General features: G+C 37.5%; 1 protein-coding gene across 3 annotated transcripts in view; it reads left to right on the top strand.

Moving 5' to 3' along the window:
- The first annotated feature begins 1339 nt into the window (after positions 1–1339).
- The window catches only part of PITRM1 (pitrilysin metallopeptidase 1), a 44574-nt gene continuing 32553 nt past the window's right edge, over positions 1340–13360 (top strand). For all 3 annotated transcript variants that reach the window (XM_020990377.2, XM_020990379.2, XM_020990378.2), the window contains exons 1-9: positions 1340–1468; positions 6395–6497; positions 7170–7276; positions 7872–8023; positions 8818–8932; positions 9009–9105; positions 11395–11555; positions 12446–12572; positions 12833–12921. In XM_020990377.2, the coding sequence (XP_020846036.1) occupies positions 1431–1468; positions 6395–6497; positions 7170–7276; positions 7872–8023; positions 8818–8932; positions 9009–9105; positions 11395–11555; positions 12446–12572; positions 12833–12921 (989 nt within the window). In that variant the 5' untranslated portion in view covers positions 1340–1430. The remainder of the gene's footprint in view (positions 1469–6394; positions 6498–7169; positions 7277–7871; positions 8024–8817; positions 8933–9008; positions 9106–11394; positions 11556–12445; positions 12573–12832; positions 12922–13360) is intronic.

Below are 13360 nucleotides of genomic sequence, written 5' to 3' on the forward strand. Positions count from 1 at the left end.
CAGGACCTTTCTTTTTAGCAATGACCTCCTTGGGACAGATATATGCACACACACACATTACACATGTATGTAAGTGTGCATATATTTGTGAATATATCTATCTCATCTCATTTCTATCTATAGCCATCCCATATATATACACATACATATATAGACGTATATATAAACACACATATTTGTGTGTACATATATATGTATGCGTATGTGTGTGTGTGTGTATGTATCCCAAGTAGTGAACCTCAGTCAAAAGGACATTTTAATTTAGTTTCTTTGCATAATTATAAACAAACTGCTTTCTGGTACGGTTGCACAAATCTATAACCCCACCAACGATGTATTAACGTGCCTACCTTTTCATAACCTCTCCAACATTGATTATTCCTATATTTTGACATGAGGTAGGTGGCAGGGAGAGAGTCCTGGGCCTGGAGTCGGGAAGATCTGAGTTCAGATCTGACCTCAGACACTTACTAGCTGTGTGGCCCTGGGCAAGTCACTTAAGCCTGTTTGCCTTAGTTTCCTCATCTGTAAAATGAGCTTGAGAAGGAAATGGCTAACCAAGTCTTTGCCAAGAAAACCCCAGAAAGGGTCACGTAGAGTTGACTGAACAACAACAAATATTTTGTCATATTTGCCAATTTACTGTCTTTGAGGTAAAACCTCAGGATAGTTTTGATTTATATTTCTCTTATTGTTAGCAACTTGGAGCATTCTTTAGTGTGGTTGTTAATGTTTTTTTTAAAAAATATTTGTGTTAATTATAAAAATAGCTAGCAATTATATAGTGTTTTGGATTTGCTAATTGCCTTATATGGGATTTCATTTGATACTCTCAGATGATGATATCATCATCCCCATTTTACTGATGGGGAAACTGAGGCAGAGAGGCTGTGAGTCTCTCAGGAGAAGCCACTGAGTGCGTTTACCTTCTTTTTACAAGGGCATTTCTCAATACCACGGGAGCAGTGCGGCCCAGCGCAAAGAGCTCTGGGGGGGGGAAGGGTTCTGTGTCTGATCCTTAACCACCTGCGTCCTGTGTGACTTCGGTCAAATCTCTTTACTTCTCTGGGTCTTCGTTTCCTCACGGAAAACCTCAGGGGCGGACTACAGGGCCAGCAGGAGACGCCAGCCCAGACTCGGCTCCTGCCCCTCCCCCGGACTCCCGGCCCAGGTGGGCGGGCCCCTGCGCGGGCAACGCCCCCTTCGAGCTCGGCCAGGAGTCCGCGAGGGCGTCTCCGCCCCCTTTTCTCCAAAGCCAATCGTTTGCCTCCTATTGGCCTGCCTGGCCAATAGGAAGCTCGGCGGGCGGTGGGGGGGGTCTGCCCGTAGCAGCTGCCGGGAGAGAGTCGTTGCGTCGTTGCGGGGCAGGAGGACGTAGGTTGGAGCGCTCTACCCGCCGGAGCCTCGACGTCTTTCCGTCCGGCGCAGCCATGTGGAGCCGCTGGAAGCTGCTGAGCATGGGCCGCCGGTGAGCGGGAGGGCGTGCGGCTCGGCCTGGTCAGGGCCTGGAAGCTAGCGGGGCCGCGGGGGGAAGGGAAGCCGGGGGGTCGGGCCGGGGTTCTGCCGGCCCCTGGGGTGGCTGGGAGGTAACACCGCCGAAGCTGCTGCTGTCTCCTCTGGGGCCGGGAGAAGAGCCCAGGGTGTCCAGTGGCTTATCTCTCGGGAGCCGGCTGGGATCTTGGAACCCAGCGAGGCCAGTTCTCTTCCCTTCTCTTGGCTGTACAGATGGGGAAACGGAGACCCAGAGAGGCTGCGAGGCTGGCCTCTTGGCTGACCGGCCGACTCCGGGCATTTTCATTATCTGTGCATCACGTCTGGAATGCCTTGTCTCCTCAGCTCCACCTTCTGGCTTCTTTCAAGTCCCGGGATAATCCCTCCTTCTGCAGGAATCCTTTCCAGGTCCCCCTTAGTGCGAGGGTCTTCTCTCTGCTGTGTCCAATTTATCCTGTGTACGAGGTCGTTTGCATGTTGTCTCCTCCTTTAGACTGTGAGCTCCTGGAGGGTAGGGACTACTACTACCACCTTTCTTTGCATCCATTCCCTAGCCTACAAAGCGCATTCATTGTGCACGTTTGTTGATTGACTGTCTGATTTGTCCAGCATCACACAGAGATGCTATTTATACTGAGGTTTTCACACTCCCAGATCCACACCACTCCAAGCTTAAAGTGCCCCCTCAATGTGGGCTACTCTCTTTGTTCTTGAGGGTTAGTGGAAAGAGTCAGGAAGGGCTGGGACTGGGGTGGGGAACCTTTGGCCTCAAGGCCACATGTGGCCCTCTGGGTCCTCAAGTTCACAGAACAAATCAGAAGTTTGGATTCAGTCAAAGGGCTTCATTTGAGGACCTGGAAGGCCACATGTGGCCTCGAGATCGCACGTTCCCCACTCTTGGTCTGGGATCAGATGCTGTCTCTGACATTAGCTGCATGACCCTGGGCAAAATCACTTAACCTCTTTGGGCCTCAGTTTGCCTGTGTGTCAAATGAAGGGGTTGGACCAGAATGGCTTCTAAAATCTCTTTCCAGCTTTAAGTCTGTAAACCTGTCTCAGAGGATCTTCTTAACAGCTGTGTGCTGTTATTCGATTTTACAGATGAGGAACCTGAGGTTCAGTGGTTTCCCTGTATAGTTAGGGCTTGAGGCAAGATTTGAGCCACCTGAGAGACTGCCAAGCACTTTCCTCCTCTCTGTTTTTAATCCTTGTCTTTCCTACCACCACCGCGCCAGCAAGGGAGACCTTTAAATATGAAAAAACAAACGAGTGTATGAGGGAGGAACCACCCCGTGAAATCTCAAGTGGAAAAGCCATGATGGTTATCTTCCCTTCTTCATGACTCCTCCTGACTCTCCCCCTCTCTTCCTGTTGGTTTAGGGGTTGTTATTAATGTAGATTATAATGAAGCAGTAATGAAAAGCTAGTTCATAAGTATTAATAATATGTTTGATTCCATTAGGTAAATAGTATTTTGTAGAGCACTGAGTCCTTAAATAACCTTACCCAAACAGGGTTAGAAGAGGACACTTAAGATCCTAAACTACTTCCTTAATTCTCTTCTTCCTTAAATTTAGTGTAAGAAAGTCTTAAGGAATTATTGGTGTTACATAAAATTTGTAAGACATTTGAACATATCAGAGGGCATGGGTTTGAATTCTGTTACTGAAATCTACTTAATCTCTCTGGGCCTGAATTTTCTCATCTGTAAAATTGGTGGGGGGGGGGAGTTAGACTAGATCATGGGTTCTTAACTCTGGGATCCATGGAATCCTGGAGTCTGTCTGTATGATTTCAGGGGGCCCGTGAACTTGGGTAGGAAATTTTAAGAATTGTAATTCAGTATAAGTGGTTACCTTTCTAACCACAAAATTTTATACATTTAAAAACATCATTCTCTAAAAAAGGGTTGAGATACTTTACCAGGACTGCTAAAGAAGGGTCTGTGAAACTAACAGAGGTTAAGAAGTCTTGGACTAGATGATCTTAAAGTTTAATTCCAGCTGCAAATCATATTATTTTCCCATAGAAAATGTTATGAATATAATTAACCACTTAATTTTATATCTGAGGAAGTCCAGAAAGGGGGCCTTCCTCTTCTTAAAACGCATCTTTATCATCCCACTCTCTTCTTTGCTCCAGTCTTGTAGGAAGAGGCAGTCTTTTTCCTTCCTAGTGTCTCGCCTCCTGTCTGCTTCTTGAGCTTTTCCCTTTGATTGCCTCCTCCCTCTAATTTTTAATCTTTTTTTTTTTTGGCTAGGCATTGGGGTTAAGTGACTTGCCCAGGGTCACACAGCTAATAAGTGTCAAGTGTCTGAGGTCAGCTTTGAACTCAGGTCCTCCTGACTCCAAGGCTGAGCTTTATCCACTGTGCCACCTAGCTGCCCCTTCTAATTTTCAGTCTTTCCCCATGTGTGCACTAGATGCCCAGAGTGCCCCTATTCTTAAGGGAACTTCACTTCCACCTATTGTTCCCCTCAGACTTTTCATGCTCTTTCACGGCTAAACTCCCAGGAAAAACAAAACACTGTTCACACTCCTTGTCTCCATTTTCTCATCTCTGATTCACATCTTAACTCTTTGCAGTTTGGCTTTCAACTTCATGACTTGTCTGAAATTGCTCTTTCCTGGATTACTTATGATCTCCTAATGGCCAAATCCGTATGGCTTTTCTTCATTCTTGACACGTTTTTTTTTTTTTTGATCACCCTTTCCTCATAGAAATACTCTGCTCTTTGAATTTTTCAGTACTGCTCTCTCCTGGTGCTTCCATCTATCTTATCCTTCTCAGTCTACTTTGATGGCCTACCCATTATTCATTGATATATGAAGGGCTCTATCCTTGGATTGGTTGAATTCAGAACTGGTTGGATAGCCAGACTAAAAGATAATTCTTAATGGTTCAATTTCAGTATGGAAGATGGTTTCTAGTATAGTACCTTAAGGATCTATATGTTGCCCTCTGCCATTTAACATTCTTATATATGATTTCGTACATAAATGTCATGCCCATCACATTTGTAGATGAAACTGAAGTGTAAAGGATAACTGAAAGTGATTACAAAGGGTCCAAAATGATCTTGGCAGGCTCGAACATTATTTAATGAGATGAAATTTGGTGGGGATAATGAATGTAAAATCTTATACTTGGGTTCAAAAAGTCAGCTGCACAAGTTTAAGACGAGGGAGTCATGGTTAAGCAGTAATTTTTAAAAAGATCTTTTTAATGAGAGGCAGCAGCCAAAACACAAAAAAATGAGGGCAAGCTTTGGTTGTATTGAAAGGTAAAATTTCCAAGGATCCGGAGATAGTTGTTAGTTAGATGGGCCCTTAATTCATGTCGTATGAGAATTGAGGATGTGATAGCTGTCTCCATGTATTTGAAGGATTGTCATGTAAAGGGAGGATTAGATGTTTTCACTTTGGCCGCAGAGGGCAGAACCAAGAACCATGATATAAGTTGAAAAGAGGCAGATTTAGAATTGGTGTCAGGGAAAAGTGCCTCACAAATGAACATGTCTGCAAGTGGAATGGACTGCCTAGAAAAGCAGTGGCTGTCCATTCCTTGACGATCTTCAAGAGGGGCATGAATGTTCCCCTCCTTCCTGTGAGGTGTATTAGAGTGAGGTTCTTTTTGTAAATGGGGTGGACAGCCATTTTGGTGAGTCATTCTATGATTTGAACTTGGGATGGTCTTTTGATTTAGCCGTATGCTGCTGTCATCCCATCCCAAGTGTGGCTATTTCCATTTCTCCCCAAATGTTACTTGTCAGTTTTTAGTTCCATAACATGACTTGTTTATGCGTATGTTATCATTAATGTGCATTGGCTTGTCTCCAGTCCTGGTCTCACAGCAAAAGTTAGTTTCACACAGGTACTTTTAATCCTTAGATTTCTATCTGTTCTCTTTATTGGCAGTAGCTTTAATTCTTTTTAATTATTGTATTTCCTCTCCTCCATCTTTTTCTAGTTCACTCCAATTCTTATATAACCAGTCATGAATCTTTAGAATATAACACCGTCTCCTGTCAAGCAAGGGTTAGAGAAGAACCTTCGTGGCTTTTCTTAAGCTAGTGGGAATATTACTGCATTTTGTATGGTCAGTTCTTGCATAGACCTTGATCACTGCAACTCTTAGCCACCCATTATAGTATATAATGCAATTTTTATGTATTCTCTATCCATTTATCTCTGATAATACCACTTCAGTGGAATATTCCTCATCATTAGAATAACATCTTAGCAGAGCTTCTTGAAGTCTGTTTCGTTGCAGCATATATTATCTTTTTTATAGTCAATGCTCTGGTTGTATCTAATTGACCACTCCAAAGCCCTTTCACACCCTTTGATTCTAGAATTTGTGAATCTGATACAGAGTTGATCGTAGTGGTTTTGTTAGCATATCCAGATTCATAAATTGGAGATTTAATTTGTTTACTCGTTGAAATTTATGCTTCCAGTTATTTATTGGAAGGTGAATTATGTGATAAAGATAAAACCTAACTATTATACTATAACGAGATGAGGATGACATTAGTTAAATGAAAGCTTGGCAAAACATTTTGCTTTTATAAAATTAAATGTATATCTCTTTCAGAAGTTTAACTCAAAGTGATTGATAAAGATTTTTCAGTACTGTTGTAAAATGCAAACTGATAAGGACTTTCATGCAGCCATTATGAAAATATGAGGAGAAGACAAAAGGGTCTTAACATTGAAAAACTTTAATATAAAGAATTTCTAGATTTGTGAATAAGGTGCAGAATTTAAATTAACACCTTTATTAACTCTTTGAATGTATACTGTTCATAGTCATTGAAACTTGTTATTGAATTATACCTAGATAGCTTTTCTTCAAAACAGCCTAATTTTATTTTATTTTATTTAATATTTGTATATATAGATTTGTAAATTACAAGCCCTGGAGGTGGAGGAGTAATGCAGCATGTGATAAAGCTCTAGAGTATAAAGTAGGTGACAAAATCCATGGATTCACTATAAACCAGGTACACTCTTTGTTTTAATATTTCTATGACGTACATTGTTTAAGTATGGTACAAGGATTGTGGATGTTATCATGGCATAGTTAGAATTTGTGAATAAGATGATAGGTCATTTTTTCCTCTCAGAATAGAGTACTAATTTCCTTCTTGCTCTTTGGAGATGAGATGCATCAATTAGTGCAAAAACTTTTACTGCAGAATAAGAAATTTCATCCTTTCTCTCTTTTCTTTATGGATAAAAAAAATGCTATGTCAATTTGATGCAGCTTATTCCTTGGAGTTATTTTCAAATTTTGGTCTGGCTAGTGTTAAATTTCAGGAAAATCAGGTTTAAAACAAAATTGTGATTTTAATTTGAAAAAGTAACAGTAATAATAACTCATTAAAGATATCACAGATATCTAAGCTGCTTAAATATAGGTGCATTTTTCATGTTGTTCAGTATACCTTTAGAACTTTGAAACTACGGAGAAATTAATAGGTACAAATTACACTGGAATAACTACTGCAGAACATTCAGTTATGGGAAATCAGTTATTCTTAAGCTAGTTTCACAGTATTATCTATGATTATAAAATAATTTAAATTGTTAATTGCCTCAATTTGAAAAAATCATTTGAATTTTGTTAGGTGTTGTAAATTAAAATGTTACTTATGTTTTTCTTTTTAATACAGATAACACCTATTCCTGATCTATTCTTAGTTGCCGTGAAGCTTGGTCATGACAGCACAGGTGCTAAATATTTACATGTGGCAAGAGAGGATGCAAATAATTTATTTAGGTAGGCTGTAAAATGTAAATACACACATATGTATTATGCATTTTATATACATATGTATATATACACACACATATACATACATGTATATGTATATTCTTGATATTTTTTCCACTTAAAACACTAACTGTACATTTATAACAAATTTAAAATAACATTTTTATAAATTTCCTTCCTTATTAGTTACCATTTGTCATGGTACATAGCAAAGTGCTTTTCCACTTGATCGTAAGCTCCCTGAAAGTGGAGACAATGCCACATTTATCTTCGTGTTTCCCTTAACAGTTATAGTGCTTTGTTACATAGCGTTCAAGAAATGTGTTCTGATTAAAGTCAATTGAAGTAAGTGATAAAAAAAAATAATTCCATGATAAGTTTCTTTTCAATTATATTTTTACTGTAATTTGAGAAAATATTTTTCAGTAATAAAGTATTATGTCAAGAGAAGGCAGTCTTTTAAAATGGTTATTTATGTAGCATTTTAAGGAGCAGCAAATTAGTGTGTTGTTTTATTTTGACATTTGTATGAATTGTGATCTGTAATTTTAGATCTTAAAGTTTGGGGGTGATTTTTTTTTGTTTTTTTTCCTTCCATTAGTGTGCAGTTCCGTACTACACCAATGGATAGTACTGGTGTTCCACATATTCTTGAGCATACTGTACTTTGTGGTTCTCAGAAGTATCCCTGCAGAGATCCTTTCTTCAAAATGCTGAACAGATCATTAGCCACTTTTATGAATGCATTTACAGGTGAGTCTAGTCTGCCTTCTGAGATTGTCACATTTACAGTTGCTGAAATGGGATTCACTTTAAAGATATACCTGTAGAAGTTGGTTATCCTCTTCTAAGCTCTTAACATTTACTATTAGAAGATTATAATTATGTGGATTTGAAAGGTTTTAATGAGTTTGAGATGCTGGGGTAATGGGAGGTCTTTTGTAAATTCTGTCTTGTTTCAATAATCAGATGTTAATGCCTACGATGGAATTATGGAAACCATGGTTTCAGAAACTCTGAAACAGATATGAATTTAACTAGGAAATTTGGTAATATTTTATTTTTAATAATTAAAATTCAAAATATGTTTAAAGATATTTTTATTATGAATTAGAAAATATAAACTAAGGAGATACTTATTCAACAGTACCTTTTTTCCCCAGAGTATTGAATAGCTATATTAGCTATATTAGAGCCATGTCGCTTATTTTTGTCATTTGTGAAAGACATGAGAAAAGATATGAGTGTTGTCACTTGACTGCCAAATGGACTCTTTTCAAAGAATCAGGTGATTCTGGATAGTACCTCACAATTTTTCCAGAGGGACTTGTAGTGTATATAGCAGAGGTGGAACTAAAAAACTTGGACTCCTCTTGAGGAAGCAGAGCAGCATCACTTAGGTTTAAGCATTTCTCAATTATAAAATTGGAAATGTAAAGTTGAATTCCTAGTTAAGTGATAGACCTAAAGGAAAAATTGAGTTGAAAATGTATGATTTTCATAGGAATTTGTTGTAACAAAAAATCATTCTTTTCATTTGTACCCAGCTAGTGATTATACATTATATCCATTTTCAACACAAAATTCTAAGGATTTTCAGAATCTTCTCTCAGTATATCTGGATGCAGTCTTCTTTCCATGTTTGAGGGAACTGGACTTCTGGTACGTAGTATTTGAACATATTAGTTATAAATGGTATCAATTAAAATTAGTAATCTCACAATTATTTATCATTTAGGCAAGAAGGTTGGAGACTAGAACATGAGAATCCAAGTAACCCTGAAACACGCCTTGTCTTTAAAGGAATCGTTTTTAATGAAATGAAAGGAGCATTTGTAAGTTTTTACTTTGTAATTTATATTAAAAGGTTGCTCCAGCTTAGGGGTAGGGAGCCGGTTTGAATAAGACAAATGTATTTGGTTCTGATTTGAAAATTATTGCATAGTTCTCATCCTTTTTTTTTCTATTGAAGATATTCACCTTAAATAACTATATATACATCCGTACCATTAATAGGTGATGAAAATCTGGCATAGGAGAAGCATTACATTATGGCAAGTCTTATTGCCCCCCCCCCCACCTTAAAGTCCAAAGAAGAAAGATACCACTTTTAGCTGTGGAGATCAGGGAAGGTGACATGAAGGATAGGCAAGATTATAACAGATGAAAGAGATCTCATTCCAGGGCTAGGGAATGCTGTGAACAAAGGTACAATGTTAGGAAACTTAGGAATAATTAGTAATCTGGTTTGGTTGGATCATAGGGTATGTGGAAAGGAGCCTCATGAGCTAATACTGGAAAGGAATATTGGTATCAGATTATAGAAGGACATGTTGTTTGTCCTTCATTCTCAAAAATAACTGGCATCAGGAAGGTGATGCCATGACTTGCAAGTGAATTGGATTTAAGTGAGGGGGGTTTGTTCAAAGTCACCAGCCTCACTTTCTCCTCCAGAGCCTTCTGGGTCCAGTGTCAAGGTATAAATCAAGATGACTGGAGATGGCTCCAGAAGAGAGGGACATAAATGAGACCAAAAGAGTATGGACTTTATTAGGAAGGCATTGGGGAACAAATGAATTTTTTGATCAGTAAAGATCAGTATAATCAGATCTATACCCTGGGAGTATGCATGTAGTAGAATTGGATTTAGAATTGGAAAAGGTCTTAGAAATCATTTACTCCAAGCCCAGAGAGATTAAGTAACGTAACCAAGGTCTTGTTGATAGTAAGTAGCAAGGCTAGTGCTAAGCAAGCTCAGTGCAAATCCATGCTCCTTCCTATGTGCTGTCCTCTTCCACTTACTTGTAATGGCATGTAGAGGGAGAGTTGGGAGAAAGGAGAATCAGTTAAGATGCTTTTGCCAGAGGGTAAGCAATGAAATTATTAACTTTGGTAGTGATCATGGGAATAGAAAGAAAGGGACAATGACAAGACATGAAGGACTGTCAGGCTTACCAGCTAATTGTATATTTGAGAAGGGGAGAGAGATCAAAGATTAGTGTGAGATATCAAGCAAGTATGACTAGGAGAGTGATCATGCTGTAACAGGGAAATCAGAAGGAAGTGAGGCTTTGATGAAGATGAAAATGATGAAGAAGAATTAGACTTGGGACCTGAGTTTGACGTGCTGGCAAGAGCTCTAGGAGGAAATAAGCAGTAGGAGGAGCTATGAAATTAAGTCTGAGGTTTAAGTCAGGGCTGGTGATAAAGATTTGAAGGTTATCTGCATCAAGGATATAGTTGAAACTGTAAGAAAAAGTAGAGAAAGAAGAGAGTAAAAGATAGGATGAAATATTGGGATATGCCTTTATTTTGGGGAGTTGTTTCTCCTTCTGTGTCCCTGGGGGACCTCAGAGCCCAATAATGTATCCATACATACCAAGGACTGTCATTTTGATTTTTATTTTAGCTCCAACAAAATAGGCAGTTTGACTTAATATTTTTCAAGTATGTGTAGTTGCTTTTAAAATTGGCAACATTTAAAAGGGTTACTGAATTTATGATAATTTGTTATCAAGTACTTTCTCAATAAACAAATACTGTTAGTAAAATGTCTATTGTATGGGGGTTTTGTTAATTTCTTTTTTTAACATTAAACCCAGAGTGCTCACACCTAAAAGATTGGAAGTACTGATAAATGCACAGAAGGCAAGGTGAAGAGAAGTGGGCATAAAACTAGAAGAGCTAATAAGGGAGAAGAGTATGAAAAACGGGAGTCAAATGTGTCCCATATTGGTCCTACATGTTCAGAAGAGGCCGTTATATTAGATTGTTGGGTCATTGGTAACTTTTGGTTTTCATTTTTCAGGTGTAGTTGATGTGTTCTTGAAGCTTGTCTTATAATGACATAGTCTCACCTTCTACTCTGCCTTGCAGGAGGCTGTATTATTTTCTCTAGTACTCTTGCTCTCTGGCGTCTGTTTCAGGTTATTTTTCTTGCCTTGTCACCGGAACTAAACACTGTCTGTTTTATTTATATACATACATATATGCACATATTTATACACTTGCATACATATTTACTCTTAGAATAGATTTTACTTTAAACAAAGGCTATACCTGCGTACCACAACATACCATTTGTTTGTTATGCTAAATTGTAATTTTTATGTTTTCATTTCAAGACAGACAATGAGAGGATATTCTCGCAGTCTCTTCAAAACCAACTCCTTCCTGATCACACTTACTCAGTTGTATCTGGTGGTAATCCACTAAGCATCCCTGATCTTTCATGGGAACAACTTAAACAATTCCATGCTACTCATTACCATCCGAGTAATGCTAGGTAATAGTCTTTCCTTTAGTCCTTAGAATTGTATTTTGTTTTTTGCTTTTAGTTTCTTATATACTTTTATAGATGCTTATATAGTTACAATTTAGTAAGATAACATATTCTTATGGAATTACACACAAATTTGTGAAACATTCCATATTTTTAATTTATTTTGGCCTCTTATTTGGTAAATAATAAAATACTGCATTAAAAGGGTTGTGTTCCATTGAGTAAGGGGGAAAAAAGGAATAACCTTTACTACGAAGCGTCTGTGTAATGATCATCAGCACCTTCTTAGCTTAGATTATTATTTATGCTTTTTGTTACAAATAGACTTGAGAATAATGAATCTTTGACATAATGTGTGATTTTTGAGAAGTTTCTTGATTTTAGTACTAAATGCTAATGTAACATCTATTTAGAAAATCTTCGAGAGCTGTTTTAGTATTGTTGATAATTTTTAAATTTATATTTAATGTAAAGATTATTAACTTGTTTTACTATATATTATCTTGGGCCATAGTAAGTATTGTAGGCAAAGAGAACTTTTTCTGCTGTAATGTTTATCCAGCAGAATTAAATGATCATAGAAATTAAGATAAACAAAGGAGTATTAAAGTGCCTGCCTAATTGATGTTTTTATATTGCCAGTTTTGCATTTAACCTTATTTTTTCAGCTTTTTTTTTCTTCTAATTTTCACAAACTTTTTCTGGTGCAGTATTTCCCTTTAGTCTTTGCATTTAAACTAAAGACTCTTCTTAACTAAGTCATTTTGAGCTAGCAAAATATCTTTGAGAGCTATGAGTTATATATCAAACAGTGAAAAAAGCCAAATCATTATTTAGTTCTAGATGTTCAAACTAAATTGAAATAAGTCAGTTCTTCTTTCCTAAATATTCAGGTTCTTTACTTATGGCAACCTTCCATTGGAACAGCATTTGAGGCAAATTCATGAAGAAGCTCTAAATAAATTTCAGAGAATTGAGCCTAATACTGCAGTGCCAGCCCAGAAGCTTTGGGATACACCTGTAAGCATTTGATCTATAATGTGTTATTACAGCTTCTATTATGTGTACTGATTAAGATTGGCCTCTGTTTTATATGATGGGTTAAAAAAAAAAGCCCATAGGTGTTTATTTTTAAGATTGCTTTACCCTAAAAAGTAAAACTTACTTGAAAAAATAGAGAAGGGTATCTTTTATTGAAGGGCATTTTATTGGTATTGATTACTTGTGTTTCTCTAAAGTAATTTAAATTTTTGTTTGTTAAAATATTGCTGTATTTTTAGAGGGAATACCATGTGACATGTGGTCCAGATAAATTTGCAACAGACCCAACTAAACAAACTACTATTGGCATCAGTTTCCTTTTGCCAGAGTAAGTACATTAAGTACTGAGTTGTATTTTTAAAAATTTAAGAAAAATAGGCATGTAAAAAATTTTGGTTTTGTCTAGAAGTGAAAAGTTTTAGTTTGAAATATGTAATACTAAGAAAATTTTCATACTTTAATTTTTAGAAAAAGGAAATGTTAAATAGTAAAGTATATTTTAGAAACTTTTGTCTAGGATAGTTAACAAAAAAAATTAGAAAATATTTGATGCTGTCAAAAAGATGAGTGTTAATTCCACTTTCTTAGTACATTTGTAGGCTGGTCACCAGAGAAAAGAGGCACGATGCTTGTTCTAGAGGAGATGTGAGAAAAGAATTTGACTATGCCATGTGCAACTTGGTGCTTCATTTTGTAGATTTTATGGAATAGTGGAAGGCTCAAAGAAACACAGGATCATAGATCTAGAGCTTAGAAGGATTGTTGTA

This window comes from Phascolarctos cinereus, unplaced genomic scaffold, assembly GCF_003287225.1.
Source record: "Phascolarctos cinereus isolate Bilbo 61053 unplaced genomic scaffold, phaCin_HiC Scaffold_1;HRSCAF=81, whole genome shotgun sequence".
Classification (NCBI taxonomy): Eukaryota; Metazoa; Chordata; class Mammalia; order Diprotodontia; family Phascolarctidae; genus Phascolarctos; species Phascolarctos cinereus.